Here is a 17166-nt window from a genome sequence, read left to right on the forward strand (position 1 = left end):
GAGAAAAAGTATTCCCCTATTAAATAAAAGGAAAGTACATCAGTATGTTTCGAGTATGTTCAGGTTTTCTAAAGATCCTTCCAAACTGGTAGTACTTTCGTTTGGGCTTTTGTTTGTTTACCCAGCAGCTAACATGAAGAGACTAAATTATTCTTGACTTGAATATCCAGATAAACCAGTTACTAATACTTTGCCCTGTAAACATCTGTGTGTAAAACATGACAGAATGTGATCTGTCTTCCTTTTCTATGGGAGCCTTTCCAGGAGGACTAGTGCTGTCTGTAATAAGTGAACCCCTGCTAAAGAAAGCAGGATACCCAACACTAAGTTTTCTAATCAAAAGGAACGATCTTTCACAATTTAGAACTTAAGTCTGGCTGCTGTAAAGGATGAAACCAAGTATCTTTTTTACCTTTTCTCCCAACTTGCTTTAAAAATTAGCTTAGGAAAAGGGAGTCAAGATTGCATTTAGAAAGTTTCAAAAGGAAATGTTTCAGAGGGGAAATATAGATTCATAAAGAACTAAAAATTTAGATAGACTACTTCAGACAGAAAATTAGAGTAAATGTTTTGTGACACAACAGGAACTAGGCAAAATACAGGAGGAATTTAAGGAAAAACATCTTTTAATGATTGAAACCAATCTTTCTGAGGTGACTATGAAAGAAGAAATATTACAACAAATAGCTATTAATGCACATTCTATTCTTTGTCACCTTCCACATAATGATTTCTTTATTATCATTTACATCTCTTAACACTAGCACAGCATGCTGAAGTTGCCAAGCATAAGTTGTATGCAACTGAGTAGAAAGATCAGAATCTGGGCAGATTTCCAGAAGAGCTGACGAACGTGGAAAATGACACAGTCCTCAAACATGTCCATTTGCACAATCACTGACAAAAATATAAGCCCATATTGTTATACAGAGCATGGTTACAATGCCTGCTGTTACTGCACAAAGGAGTCCGTAGAGAAAGAAATTTATAGTATAATAGATGGTTCATAGGCCAGTCATTGAGTTTCCATTCTTAAATGTCTTTCAAAATAGGTGATGCTCAGGAAATGCAGAGTAGTGAGAGTCCTGGGGTCTGTGTATGCAGGGACACTGATGAGGGTAGTGATACTTCCCCTTGATGATGAAGACAAGAGTTCATGGTCCAGAATATGTTTACCACGTCCACTCCTCTGCCCAGTTTGCCACCGGGGAACCAATTAGTGAATCAGCACCAATTAGAAATAATTGGATTATGCTCATGTGAGGTTGGTAGAAACTGAAATCAATTCAATTGTGTGTCCATGTTGAATTTTAAAAGGTGCTTTTTTTGTTGTTGTTCAAAGTATAGATTTTAATGACACTTTAATAATCCTTTAAAAATGTGCTGCTGCTCAGTGCCAAAAAAAAAAAAAAAAGATGCCAGTTCTTCACCTATAAAATAAGATGTGTTTTGCAAAAAATAAAGCATATTAAATCTTCATTTTGTAGGTCGATATGAAGAAAGTCCTGACGTAGCTGGTGCATAAGTGTACAGACTCATTTGCTTCCTGGAAAGTAGAACACAGGTAAATACTTATCAGAAAGCGGTGGAAGAAAAACAGGTAATACTCAGATTTGTACATCAACGATAACATTGTTTTCCCACTCAAGGATGCATGGAAGGCTGCTTCCCAACTCTCCAGAGCTGCTCATAGCCAGGTAAGGTGGGGCAGTGAATTAAATCTGCTCCGGATGAGCATTTGCACTCTGTGCTGTCTCTTAGGACCAACATCCATTTGGAGGTGTACATATGACTACTTTTGAAAGGACGGTTGGCTTATTCTCTTTATGACCTATTGAATAAAACCACTAAGCTCCACAATTTTATGCTTTATTCCCTATTGTACATCCATGTTCTCATTTTTTCGGTTATCTATGAATCTGTTCATAGGTGTAATTATTGTAATACTCAAAACTGAGGCTTGTTTAAGGAAATCTATGTCTGTGATTCTAAATCTAGTATATCAAGAAATCTCCAGAGAAAAATGTTTTTCTCTGTTTATAAAGAAAAATACATAGTTTAAGCCAAATCAATTTACCTATTGACAAAGATACTCTAGACATGTATAGACCCAAAATAATTGGCATGCAGGCCTTATTAAGCACTATGAAACTGATCATGTAATTTTAATAGAGAATAATGTAGTAAAATATTTGTAACTACTGTACTTCATTCTGAAAAGCCTATTTTCCCACTAGAACAGTTTTTGTAATTTGGCTTTTCAGTGAATAATCTTTTCTATCTATCATATGAATGGTCGTATGAATTATTTTGTTTAATCATAACTTACTTGTTACTAGACTAATGACAGGTCATAAAGGAGACCCAATAGTTCCTTTATTATAATGTTAATACGTTAGATTAGCATGTTGAATACAGTCTGTCCAAACTGTATGTAGGCAGAATTGGGTCCATCTTCTTTGTAGTGAGTAAATGGTGGCAGAAACGATCAGAACCAAAGATTGAGTTGCCTTTCTAGGCCCAAGCTCTCAATCTTATATTATGTAAAAATACTGGCCCAAATATTCCACTTATTTTTTTAAAGCTTCAATTTGACTGATTAACACTTGGAATATAGGCAATTTTGCATGTTTAAAATTGTGTTCTGGAATGTTTGCAAAAGACAGAATGGATGTTGATGAATTCCTGGCTGTTGGAAAGTCATAAAATTGTATTAGGGATTAGCTGTGATAATTCATGTGAAATATTTAGCACAATTCTGTTGCATAATACAAGCTCTGTAATTACCAGTGGCTGTTCTAGAATTTCTACGTAAGACAGTTGATAGTCAATAATCTGACTGGAAGTAGAGTAGAAAGACGTTTTGGTGATTTTTCATAGCAATAATATGGCCTTGATTTAGATTGTATACATATATTTGAGGTTCCTGGTAAGGGAGGGCAGATGGAAAGTATGGGGGAAGTAAAAAATTTCCCCCACAGGCTATACCAGTGCCACATGTGAGTATTAAAGAAAGGCTTCAACTTAGGGCTGGTAGAGTCAGACATTCATTCCTCTTTATGCGCAAGGGGTCACGAGCACTAATATCTAAATCGCAGAGGCCTGAGCCACTTCCACAATTTTTCCAAAGCCCATTATCTGTCCACATTTACCTGATTTTTTCTGTTAACTCTGATTTGGTTTTACTGTGTTGAACATTGTTTTTCTCTTACTTACTTGGACTGATACATTGTTTTAGCTTGTGAGTTGTAATCATTCATCAGGACTTCCACATTAAACATCTAGTGTGCACATCCTGATTTTGGACAGATTATGTATATTCAGCAATCCTGTTTTTATTTTTAAAGGTTACCTTAATTTTAAAATAGCATATCTTAAACTTACTTTGTCGCTATCATTTATTAAGTTTTTAGTTTTCATTAATTTCTAGCTTATTGAATTTCCCTTTTCATTTTTTTCTTCTAAATTTCAGTCTCCCCAAATATCTACTTTTTTTTAATTCTACAAAAAATTTCCTAGTCAGTAATATATTAAATTAACTATTTGTGACTTTATAATTAACTAGCCAAAAATATCAAGAAAAGTTAATACATATATATATTTTTGATAGATAGGGAGGGAGAAAGAGAGGAGAGTGGGTGGATAGGGAGATAGGTTCCTAGATGGATGGATCAAAAGGTCTGTGGCTGGATGGATGGATATGTAGGTAAAGAGACAGTTAGGAGGGTGAGTGGGTGGACAGGTAGGCTAAAACATAGATATACAAAGGGAGGAAGAGAGAAAGAAAGAAAGGTCAGTGGATAGGGAGATACATTCCTAGATTGATGGATGAAAGGGTCTGTCACTGGACGAATGGGTAGGTAGGTAAAGAGATAAGATAGGGTGGTTGGGTGGATAGGTAGGCTAAAAGAGAGGAAGAAAGAAAGAGAAAGATGGGTGGGTGGATAGGGAGGTAGGTTTCTAGATGGATGGATCAAAAGGTCTGTGACTGGACGAATGGATATGTAGGTAAAAAGATAGGAGGGTGAGTACGTGGATAGGTAGGCTAAAAGACAGACAAACAGACAGACACACAGAGAGACCGATGATTGGGACAGAGAGAAAGACAGAAAGATAGATAGGTGGGTGAATAGGGAGGTAGGTTCCTGGATGGATGGATCAAAGGGTCTGTTGTTGGAGGAATGGACAGGTAGGTAAACAAATAGATAGGAAGGTGGGTGGGTGGATAGGTAGGATAAAAAGATAGATAGGGAGGGAGGAAGGAAAAAGAAAGAAAAAGAAAGGTGGGTGGGTGCGTGGGGAGGTAGGTCCCTCAATGGATGGATCAAAAGGTGTGTGGCTGAACGAATGGATAGATAGGTAAAGAGATAGATATGGAGGGAGAAAGACAGGAAGAATGGTAGGTGGGTGGATAGGGAGGTAGGTTCCTAGATGGATGGATCAAAGGGTGTGTACCTGGACAAAAGGATATGTAGGTAAAGAAACAGATAGATAGGAGGGTGAGTGGGTGGATAGGTAGGCTAAAAGATAGGGAGGTATGTTCCTAGATAGATGAATCAAAAGTTGTGTCAATACATATATATCTTTTGTGCAACATTTTAACTTATCAAAAATGACAACTTCATCTTTTAGCCTATCCTTTCCAGAATAAAGGTAAACTTCAGTGACCTGCTTAATACCAATAGGCTTTATTACTCATTCAGTCTTCATTTATGCTCTAATTTACATTTAGCAGCTCAAAACTGCAAGGATACATTAAAAACCATAGTTGCCTGGACTTTTCCAGAAATATCAACAGCCTAATTTATAACCCCTTTTTGATAAAATTAAAACAAGTTTTTTTTTAAATTATAAACTTACTTAGTTTACTCCCTTTGATCTGCACGCACAGTATGAAATCATAAAAGCAACAAACATCACCACACCAACACATAGTAAGATCATTTCTACCAGGCCAAGGAGGTTTATTTTTCCAGTCACTTGATTTCTGAACATTTCTGCCTTCTCATCACCAATGGTGCCAGTCTGTAATCAAGTTAATAATTAGCATTAATTTGGTAGGTTAGTGCAGCAAAATACTCAAAACCCTCCATTGATGTATATAGGTGTTATTCATCTGTATCTATAAGAGAAGCCAGTGGAATTCCTTTTGCATGTCAAAAGAAGGCAACAAATGCCAAGGTAGAATATTTAGCGACTAAAACATAGTCCCCCTCCCTACAGACATGTTATGTAGCACTCTTCAATACACTGGTTTCGGTGATCTGTACGGTGGTCTCACTGAAATATTTCCCGAAGGATGTTTGTTACCTAGTGACAGAGGGAAATGGCAGAGGATCAACATATTCCATCCTCTAAAGGCTTATGCAGTGCATTTTCTAATTCTATGGCTAATCAGTTGCACGATTTACACTAAAAATATCTTGTCAGGCAATACCGTAAACTGTCTACACCTACTCTAACCTGGTCTTTATAAGCTTGGTTGATTTTTATTAGCACGGCAGTATCCACATTGAGTAATCTGGAGTTACACATTTGCATGGCTCTTTTCCTTACATGAGCACTATGACAAGAAAAAAGTGTTTAATACGTTACAAAATATGTCCTATCATATTAGATTATTTTTATATTTCTAAAATAAAATCACTGAAATCAAAGAAAGGTGATATTTCTGTGTGATTTGGCTCTCCCCAAATAATCATATAATTGACAATATATAAACTCACCCATAGGGGCAAGGGAAACACATACAACTTCCAATACTAGACATATAGACTCAGTTTTCAAATATCAAAAGCTTTCTCTCTATATAAAGAAGGTTAATGTTTTTGGTGACTAATAGATAAAAATACTAACCTCATTAAGCCAAAGAATAGGCACGATATAGTTATGCTTCAGACCGTTTAATGCTCTGTAATATACATTGAAAATAATTATGAAAATATATACTAATAACACATGTATGACAAATGCTAGTAATTTACCATTGTAAATATATGTTCAGAAATCATTGGCTGTTACAACTTAAATGATTCATTACAGGGGGAAAAAAAGTCACTGACTAAGTTTTAATAGAGATCTTTCTCAGACATCTTTCACTCAAATCTTTCTAATACAGCTTTCTAAATATTTAACTTTTTCTAAGCATGTATTTTCCTTTCAACAAATTATACTCAGGAAATTAAAATATGAATTGTAGAAACAATTGTTATGGAAATATTTGGGCAAAGAGCAAAATGAGAAGTGCCAAAAATACTCATTCCAAAGTATGTGCTGATACCATTTCAATACACACTAGTTACAATTCAAAAGTTATAAGCATTTAATAATTAATGACATTAAACCAAGTTGTTTTAAATTTTGTATTATTTCCACTTACTTTCATGAATATAGTCACATTCTTACAAGAAAATATTAAAAATCATAATGAACCTGTCCAAGAGACTCACTCAATTTTTTTTGATGGTTTGACCAACATGTTGACCTGCAGTCGTTTTGCAAATCGTAGAGTGAATCCAGTTATCTAGAAAGAGAACAAACTAATTATTGATTTGTTTTAAAAACATTATTTCATGTATCTGAAATTAAGTTTTACTGTTACGTAGAACCTAAGGTGAAACTACTACTCAAAACTTGTGCAATGTATTAAAAAGTAATTGGCATATTAAATACTACATATATAACTCCAAAATTACATTTTATGTGTATACAAATGTATAGACATGCACACAGTTTTTTTTACAAGCCTAATTCAAGGATTAAGATAGTTTTGTGGTATTTAATTAAGTTTGTTTTGGGGAGTCAATAATAATACTGAAAACTAGTCATATAGATAATTTACATCCTGAACTATGCATGGTCAAATATATATTCAGTCAGAATCCGTGTTATCATCCATATAATTAGAATCCTACTTCTATCATTATTTCAGGTCAAATATGACTACTAAAATACTGGCATTTCCCTTGACTGCTGAAAAGGAGAATATTCAAATAAATGAAAAGTTGAAACTTTCACTGTAGGAAATCTAATAGGTTTTTCTTGGCACTAAGTATAATAGATCTTGCATGAAATGCACATATACCCATAAAATCTTTTTTTAATCCCTCCTATCCAGTGTCTCTTTGTTTACACAGAAATTAGATGTAAAATAAGCATGAAATTTTAATTTATACCAAATTCTTTTAAGCCAATTAGAATCATTCCCATCATTGCTATTTCTGACCTTTGAGAAATTCAGGAAGGCTTATAAAGTTGCATATGCTGAGAAACTAAAATTGAATTGCGTTGGCACTTCATAAGCAACAATAAAAGAAATCAATGTAAATTTCCTTCAAATAAAAGTAGGTAATTTATCAAAATTTTGATACAGTAAATATGATCAATAAATGTGACTGACAAAAAGAAAATTTAATTTTTCCTTCATTTTTAAAAAGCAATATTAAATCAGATCAATAATGTATTTGCTTACAGGTTCAACATCTAAATAGGTCCTGTGTTCTTCTTCATTTGAATTCAAGCCTTCAATAGGTATTGCAAGTTCAGGACTTCCATGTAGAAAATGAGGAAGTGAAATGTACACAGGTTTTCCTGAAAACAAGTTTTAAGGACAACTGAAATAAATCATTTACCTCATTTCACATACCTCGTAGAAAAGATTCCCTTGAAAATAAAGTTTTTTAGTTAAAAAAAAAAAAGCAGAGTTGGCTTTGAATACTAACTAAGGGATGAAAGTCAGGGTATATTCTGACATCTGGTCGTTACTGAACGAAAAAAAAAATAGAAAATTCTGCATCGTCCAGTCCGTTAATGTCTGTTATATATGGGAATGAACAAAGTTTAGCTGCTGATCACAAAGTTACAAGTATATACCTTCATGATTCAGGCAGTAATATGTCTGTGGACTGAGAATTTATTTAAGAGGTTTTTCTTTCTTTATTCTTATACACTCTAGTATGAAGAAAGTGAGCAAAACAAGATACGTTCCAGATTTCATGTTTGAGTCAGTTCTTATTTCAGAGACATACTGAAAATATACTTTTATTTATCATTTTCTAAGGTAGAAAAAGTCACCACAATATCAGATGGGTAAGTTGAGATGTTCAAGTGTATTTTAGGAACTGTTTTCATTTTACCCTGTGTGTAAATGGGGCCCAGGGATTCTGCACAGCAAAGGAAACCATCAAAAAATGAAAAGGCTACCTATGGAATGGGAGAAAATATTTGCAAACCACGTATGCCATAAGTGCTTAATATCTAATATATACAAGGAATTCATACAACTCAAAAAAAAAAAAAAAAAAAAGAATAACCCAACCAAAAAGTGGGCAATGGACCTAAAGAGACATTTGCCAAAGCAGTACAAAAATTAAAACAAAATTACCCTACTACCAGCCTTATTATCTGCCCCTTACTGCTTTTTCAGTTTAAATTTCTGATGGTAAGGAATCCAGGGTAAATTTACATTTTAAACAAGACTGTAAATTATGCCATGGATTGTGAAGTTAAGAACTGTTACTTACCTTCTTTACATTTGCTAATATCTAGCACACCATATAATGTACAATTTTTTGAGATAACGTTTTCTGTGCAGAAACAATGGTTGTCTGGGTTTTGAAGTGGAGATGCAAAAGCCATGGATGGAACAATAAATCTATACACAGGGATTCCTTTCAGATTAATTTCGGCTCCAAACACAGCATAGATTGACCTAAAGACAGGGAAGAGAAAGCTTCATTCTGGGAACCAGAACTTCACTCTGGAGAGTGGTGGTGGTGTTTTTTTCCTATTTTTAAATTTATATTATTGCCTTAACTTATGAAAATTGGATATAATCTTAGAATTCTTGCTTAATTCTTAGGAAAAGAAAGATCTTGTGAAATTTTAAAGCATACCAGAACTCAATACCTGAGTATGAGGTGTCCTGACCTTTGTTTTGAAAAGCTGAGAATACTACCTGCTTTTGAACTACCCTGGAATATTTATACAGAAGACATTTCTCATAGTTTTCCTCTGTAGATTCAATATTTATATGACTCCATCAAATCCTTCATTTATGTCCACTTTAAGTGAAATAAAAATAAAATTTTAGTCTTCTAAAACTTAACCCTGGAGAGAAAGGCTGCTCACCTGGTGGGGTATGTGCATGTGAGTGTTTGATAAATGTCTCCTACGCCTCCATCATTTCCCAAGTGTTCACCATAATCTCAGCAACGTACTGGGGCTCAATACATGTTTTTTTTCTAATCCTCAGATATCCCTATTTGAAGAAATGCTCCTGTCTTCAGTTTTACAGATAGGGAAATGTTTCAGAGATATTAAAGGCTTGCCCACACCATGCAGAGTTTAGAAACAGGGCTAGGATTCAACACAGCGGTGTGGGTGCCAATCCTTATGTGGTAGCTTTGACCCATAAACTTGAACAGGTGCTGTAGTGTCAGTAGAGCACATTAACATAGTGACAATGGTATATCATCTCTGGACATCTTTAGAAAGTTTGGGCACGCCCTTCTAGACTTGACTGTTATTAAACATACTACTAGTTTAATAGAAGACAGAAAAAATAGTTCTTGCTTAAAGATGACAAGAGAGTGATTTGCACTACTTCTACATTTGTTAATTTTTTAAAGACTTAATAAACACACTATGATTTTCATACTGTGTGTATTCTTAATCTATCAAGAAAAACTTCCGTAAATTTATTTTTCTCAAATAACTTGATTTTTGAGTGTGATCTTGGTGGTCTGTGTTTTGTCAGTTGGGGGAAGGATTCTGAGCTGGAGAAATAGCTGGGTGTCTTTGTCTTACCTGCAAATGTCAGCGGAAAAGAACTGCAATACCCGGGTCTTCTCAACGAAAGGTGGAAAGGAGGCTGCATCTGTTTAAAAATCAGGCCAGGGGCAAAGGATTAGATGTAGTGTGTATGTCCCAGACAAATCTAGAAATCTTGATTCCAGCATAGTTAATAGAAATATAATGCAAACTGTATATGCAATTTAAAAATTCTCCAGAAGCCACATTTTAAAATGATAAAAGCATCAGTTCTATTTTCTTTAACCCAATACATCCAAAGTATCATTTTAACATGTAATCAATATAAAAGTTAACAAGTCTCAAAATCCAGTCAGTGTGCTTGATACTTACGGAATATTTGTTTGCTCTAGCAGAGTTCCAGTGCTTAACTGTGATGTATGGCTAACAGCTACCAGATATTCAACAACTGTGTACTGTACACATTCACTGGTACTCAATTTCATATTAAATGTTCCCACTCCTTAAACAAGAGTTTAAAAAAACAATAGCAAAACCACATGTTGTTAAAACAAGGATTGTGTTTGGTTTTAGAACGCCCCCACCCTATCAGTAGAGTGCACTTTTATTACCTTCAGGGTCAGTTACAACTCCTGTTTTGGTAAATGTTGTTTTTTACTTTTGATAGTCATTCATCTGCCTAATGGCTGTTTAATATTTTTTAAATCACTTATTAAAGTTCTCTCACTAAACAGAATTCCATGCAAATAGTTTGAAAATGTATACATCAAAATAGAAGGGCATTTGTTGAGTTTACTGAATCTCTACTATGGTTAAGATCCATGGCACACACTGGATAGGAGAAGAAATAACTAGATAATTCCTCCCTTTGCTCCACAAATGAGTATCACCAAAATGACCCACCACTGAATTCATTTGATGAAAACGGTAAGACCCACCCTTCAGTTATGAATACCATGTTCTTTTTCTGGTAAGTGCGCCAACCTTGGAATCTTACTACATTTCATTTACACTCTTGTGATAATCTTGTGATAAATGAAATTTAACAGTATAACAATATATTATACTTTCCTATAAGTATTGCTTCACCAAGTTTGTAAACATTATGCTCTGCTTTGGCTTCTTAATAGTTGACAGCTCACTTTTGATTTTAATTACCTCATGGTATTCAATTTCCACTGCTTTTTAAAACATTAATTCTTAAACTAATAGGCATATGTATGCTTTGCTTTTCTTCAAGAAAAAAAATAAGCTGGATCTGTAAATGGACTCACTGTACCTTCTTTCTTCCCAAGTCTAATTCAGAATGTACATTTTTGCATACATTTTTCTGGTTAGTACTTCACCTTGTTTTTGTTCCTGCTGTTCACTCTCTCATTCTGACCATCTTATTCCAACTGTGTGGCCCTGTCTTGCAACTTCACTGATTCTACCTCATATGAAAGCTCCACTTGGACATACGTTTTACCTTCTGTAATATCTTCATTTTTAAAAACTTTCAGTTTTAAAACTTATCATCCCTAGAGTATTTACAAAAGATGTAAACAGTAACTACTACTCTAAGTTTTTCTAACCCCTTAATTTTGTGGCCAGGAAAGCAGTTGATTAAGTCAAGTTTTTACAAAGTGAACATTTCCCCAGTAGTACAGTAAAGGCTAATCCTCAGTGGTTAATCTTCAGAAATCCCATCATGTTAGACAGACATTTACTAGGCCTGTACCAGAATAGACACTCTGCATTATGGTGGAGGGATATAAAGAGAGGTAACTGCTTACCCTCAGCCTCCAGAACAGTGTAGGTATGGTGGTGGATTATGTGGGGAGAAAGGAGGTGGTTCCATTGTGATTATTACCACAAAACATTTCCCTTACCTGTACCATTAACCATGTCACAATAACTTGGCCAATAGGAGAGATTCCTTAGGGATTAAAGAAAAGAAAATTAACATTCTCATTTCCAGAACACTTTCTCACATTACTTTCTTTGTCTATTAGGATTCATTACGTCTACTAAAATAATAAATATTGATTAGACATGACAAACTAAGTTTAAGAAATGTTCTAGATCATTTGGTCTATGTTTTGTTTGAAGTTTTCATCTTGTTGAGATGAATGAAATGTCTGATACCACTAAGTGACCAGATTACAAAATAAAAACTGCCAAATGTTAGAAACAACTTGGAACTGACAGAATTCTGCAGAAAAGAGCATTGAGAAATACATTTCAGAAATTTAGATCTTTTAGGGGAAAGTTTTTTTCCCCAGTGGGAAAACTGGATTGTGTCATACGTTGAGTGTTCAAACTGAACTGGAGGAAAATATTAAGTGGGTAACTGGGGACAAGAGGGGAGTGTGGAGGAGGAAAGAAAGAGAAGCAGATGTTTGATCAATAGAGACTGGAAACGTGTAGTAGATGGATTTATACTCTCCCCCCTTTTAACTCTTGTATGAGCTGGCATTAAAGCAGGACAGAGTTTACTCATTTATACTCTGGTATCTACATAAGATATATGTTAAAATATCTGGAAACAATAAAAACAACAGTAGTGATAGTTTCTCTGTACTCTTAGCCAGTTTTTGATGACGGAAAAATGGTATGTTAGGATGGTGAAAAACCCATCTAGTAAGATGTCAAGGCACGCTGTTGCTTTTTTAAACAACATAAGCTGTTAATCATGCTCAGTCTCGCCATCAGTTAAATTAACCTTAGCATAATCTTATTGTGAAATTCTTACCCAAGTTTGGAGCACCTACTAACTCTTCTCAAAACCTCTCTGTAATATTTAAATGGAGGAAATACTCATGTTTTTCACCAGACAGTGATATGATTTCCCCTGAAATGAGTATTTACAAGTGTTTGCTTTCCTCCATTAGACTTTTCTATAAAATATATGTGACTATGGTCTCTGCAGAAGACAAAGGAATACAAGATAAAGGAATACAGAAGTATTTAACTGTTGTATACAATTTTGAGATAGGGACTTAGCGTGAGGTTAATTAATAAAAAGATTTCATATATTTTGACTTTCATTACTTTCTTCTTGTCAGGAAATAACTGCTCTAAAACACATTTTAACTCTGAGAAAAAAAAGATTTTCTTGATATATATTGGGGTTCTTCCTATTTTAGACAGATGAACAGGCAGGAGCTGGGGAATGAAAGGAAATCCTGGCTCTATGAATATATCTCATTCTGTTACTACTTCATAGGAGGCAGGCTCTTTATTTTCAAATTTAGTATGTAAATTTTAGAACATAAAATACTAATTCCATTTTTGCATTGATAAAGTCTTTAAAAAGCTGTGTTAGCAATATAGAAAACTATTACGAGAAGATTTTGAAGAAGATCATGAAAGCACTGGCATGGATTCACTGAGCTTCCATCTTTATAGACACATTACATCATGTCACTGGAAGAAACAATTTTTATTTGACATGCTCAGTAAAAAAAACAAAAACAAAAAAACAGTAAGATATATTTTCCTACCTGCTAGACAAAGAGTTGATGTGTTGATTGTCTTCCTTTCCATTTGTGGTTACATAATTGTATGGGTACGTGATAGTGCTGGTTATGCCGCAGAGATGGAAATAGTCCCCTTAGATTTCTTTAGGTAAGAGAACTTGTGCATAGAGGTCAACCCTCAAGTGGGGCTGGTACTCGGCAGCTCTGTACTGGTGTGGCCAGTCGTCACAACTAAAGGGATAACGCCTGGCACAACAGGAGTTCGTTCCTAGGGCTGAGATACAGGCCGCTGTGTTCCACAGGTGGGTGCCTGTGCCTTAGCAGTTGTTACTAAACCACTTACCTGCCTTACAGTCCCCTAGTGTCACACACACACACACACACACACACACACACACACACACACAGAGTTTACCTGGATACTTACTTTTTGCCTTTATATGTGTCAATTATGGCAACTTTGCTTATGTTGTCTTTTCCGGTGAAAACTTTATAAACTCCATCTGCAGTATTATTGTACTGGAAAGAAATGCACAAAAAAACACTACCTCTAGAACAAGCCATATTTTCTGTGTTATAAAATATATAATTAACATTTGTCAAACACTACTTATTCATAATTAACTTACATGATATGAAATATATATGCAATAAAGTTTTTAAATGATTGGTCTTTACATTTTAAAAAGGTAGACTCTAACAGGTGCCTAGAAATAAGTGCTAGATGCTGAGACAAAGGAAGAAAACAACAATCAGAAGCTGACATGACCCAGCTCCAGCACTCTGTCATCCTTAAGCCAGAAATGCCATTTTGATCACTGCTGTTATCACACTGAGGTGAGGGGATAGTGAACAAAACCTATGAGAACAATGACAGATTTCTAGAAGTATTCTAAATGTCATGATCTCTAGTAAGTGCTTACTGAAGATTAGGTACACAAAATTAAAAACAGAATTAGCCCAGGAAAGAGTTAAGAGTATTTGAGTTAAAAAATATTATTTACAATAGAACAGACTCACACACACACAGAAAACAAACTTACAGTTACCACAGAGGGAAGGAGATGGGCAGGGAAAAATTGGGAGTTCGAGATTTGCAGATACTAACTAATATATATAAAATAGATAGTAAGTTTATTCTGTGTAGCACAGGGAACTATATATTCAATATCTTGTAGTAACTTCTAATGAAAAAGAATATGAAAAGGAATAGGAATATATGTATGTATATGTATGACTGAAACATTATGCTGTACACCAGAAACTGACACATTGTAAACTGACTACACTTCAATTAAAAAAAAAGTTACTGAATCTCTGATCTCTGAAATTACTGTACATTCATATTTAATTGATATATAACCCTGCAACCCTGAAATCCATCTAAATGTAAAATACAACAATGAACTGCAGAATATAAGTAATATCACATATAGTGCCAAATGAATTCAAAATATCAACTGAGGAGTCATCTTGTCCTATTTATAATTCAAAACATTAAGCTGTAACTACATACCATCACCAAGTTCACATTTTCTTTCATCTTCATACTGCCATTTCATGATATTTGTAGATTAACAAATGTTCTTATCAACTAATTCTATGAAAATATGACATTGCTGATGTATCAGTCTCATGTGCAATTTTGGCTAACTTAAATTTACATTAAAACGAATTTGTAAGAGGTCTAGAGAAGGAAGATGACGTGAATATATATAATGCAAATAAAAATATGGTATTAAACTTGGATTTTTTTTGACAGGAAAAGAAAACTGAAAACAATGTTCAAAACCTTACCAATTTACAAACTAACTTTAAACAAGTGGATATTTATTGATGAGTAGAAATCTTATTAAATCTCAGTTTCCGAATTTTAAATTTAATTGTTAGATTTGGGTAAGTGAATTTTGCCAAGAAAAGCTAAATCCATGGAGATATAGAGACTTTCTAAAAAGCAGAGTATGTATTCCCAGATCACAAATAGGGTTAGTACATTAAACTATAGAATTATGAAATTGCCAATGCCATTATATTTATCCAATTAAAGTAACAATAGCAACATTCAGTTTTGGTACTCACAGGATAAAACACACCAACTGTGGTAGCAATAGGGTATGGAACCAATTTCAAGAATGGATCTGTATAGCCCCACAATAGTTCTTTCACAGTTCTTCTTTGAAACATAGAAGATTTGGACTTCTTGATATATGAATTGAGCAATCCTTGAATAAGTGTACTTGGATAGAGGTGGGCTGCAGCCTACAAAAACACAATCACTGTTTAAGTGATCAATTGCAGCGTCAGGTGTTTAACAAATAAATGGATAAATACTAGAAATAAGTTTGATAGAACAATTTTAACTGTATTCTTTAAATTACTACAAAATCTTGCCACGACTAAGAGTGTAATGTTTCCTAATCTCTGAATGATTACATTTATCTGCCTAGTGTGAGCCACGGGAAGAGACTTTAAAAAGGTAAGTCCTACCTTTTTAATGGTGCACTTTAAGTGGTCATGTAATTCAGTTGATTATATGATCTTGTCATGTTTCCAAATGATCTTAATTCAAATTAATGACATAAGAACACACTTTCATAAAAATGACTAAATAATATCTAATAAGAGTTGTAATCATGAGATTATTTTGGATTATAGAATATTTCAAAACAAGTAATTTTGCTGTTTGTATACTTACTGCTACAGCCAGATTGAGAATGGTGAAAGTGTCATTCTCTGTTCCAACTGATAGTGAGGGTTCAAAGATGGCACTGTTGGGCTGACTGAAAGAGACCGTGTGGGTCTCAGGGTCCTGGGTTATATTTTCCTTGGCTAGATAACGAACTCTGAAAAACAGAAGTAAATAAAATTTTAAAAATTGTTTCAAGTGAACATTGATTCTCAAATGCCATTCATGCATGCAGCAAATAATTTTTGAGTACCTAGCCTATGTCAGAAATTATGCTAAACAAGTAGATTAAAATGATAAACAAGCCAATCCTGAGTCTAGCAAATTAACAAGAAGGGGGTTCTTAGGTTTGCATAGCAGGGGAGAAGGAATATGTGTTATTATTAGAGTTTACACAGTCTGTGGGAAAAAACAGAACAGGTTCAAACCCTGGCTTGAGATAGTCATGGTGGGGATAATGGACAAGATACAGTTCCACATTAAGTGTCTGAATGACAAATCGAAGTTTAGTTAGGTAAAGTAGGGTACAAAGTATAAGATAAAAAGAACATGGTGTACTTTTAGAAATGCACGTTTCAGTAAGGTTGGTTTACAGAGCCCAAGTAAGGAGAGTCATAGGAAATAAAGCCACTGAAATAAACAAGATCTCAAATATTAAAGTGTTGTGTCCCATACTCAAATGTTCAGCTTTTATCTGGAGGGTCAGCAGGGGATGGGAGAGAGGTTTAAGTAGCAGAATGGTAACAGCATGTTTTCTTATATTAGAAAGAGTGTTCAAAGTGCACAGCCTTCCTAGCACTGGCTTGTCCATCATTTCTAGTATTTTAACGAGAATTAAAGAGAACTAATGGAATATAATTTCCATTTTACAGATCATTTCCCCTCCATCCCTTGCCATGTGTTGTATCCTCATTAGTTCTAAGCTCCTGACTCTAAAATCTCTAGGCAAAGTACCAACTACTTTATAGGAATATGGTGAAGGGTGATGTTTAGGTAAAAAAATCTTTTGCAAGAACAAGATATTTACTGAGATGACATAAGATACATGCATTATTCATTGCTGTCATATATCTCAGTGTCTATGGTGTGAGTTTCTAATAGTCTTTTGTTACCTAACTTAAGAATGTAAAAAAACATAGGACTGAAATGTAAAAACAAAACAAACCAAGAAAAACCACACCTGATTTTGACTAGGTATAATAAAAATGTAAATCCCTGCCGATAAGGTAAATAAGTATTTTGTACACC

General features: G+C 34.4%; 1 protein-coding gene across 7 annotated transcripts in view; it reads right to left on the reverse strand.

Annotated features, from left to right (window-relative positions):
* Positions 1–608: 608 nt before the first annotated feature.
* LOC105100373 (platelet glycoprotein 4) overlaps positions 609–17166 on the reverse strand; it is a 73399-nt gene continuing 56841 nt past the window's right edge. For all 7 annotated transcript variants that reach the window (XM_031454775.2, XM_064487637.1, XM_064487639.1 and 4 more), the window contains exons 6-16: positions 15928–16075; positions 15312–15491; positions 13660–13751; positions 11643–11689; positions 9808–9877; positions 8523–8710; positions 7472–7590; positions 6450–6523; positions 5857–5911; positions 4861–5025; positions 609–1546 (exon numbers count right to left, since the gene is read on the reverse strand). In XM_031454775.2, the coding sequence (XP_031310635.1) occupies positions 4861–5025; positions 5857–5911; positions 6450–6523; positions 7472–7590; positions 8523–8710; positions 9808–9877; positions 11643–11689; positions 13660–13751; positions 15312–15491; positions 15928–16075 (1138 nt within the window). In that variant the 3' untranslated portion in view covers positions 609–1546. The remainder of the gene's footprint in view (positions 1547–4860; positions 5026–5856; positions 5912–6449; positions 6524–7471; positions 7591–8522; positions 8711–9807; positions 9878–11642; positions 11690–13659; positions 13752–15311; positions 15492–15927; positions 16076–17166) is intronic.

This window comes from Camelus dromedarius, chromosome 7 (assembly GCF_036321535.1).
Source record: "Camelus dromedarius isolate mCamDro1 chromosome 7, mCamDro1.pat, whole genome shotgun sequence".
Classification (NCBI taxonomy): domain Eukaryota; kingdom Metazoa; phylum Chordata; class Mammalia; order Artiodactyla; family Camelidae; genus Camelus; species Camelus dromedarius.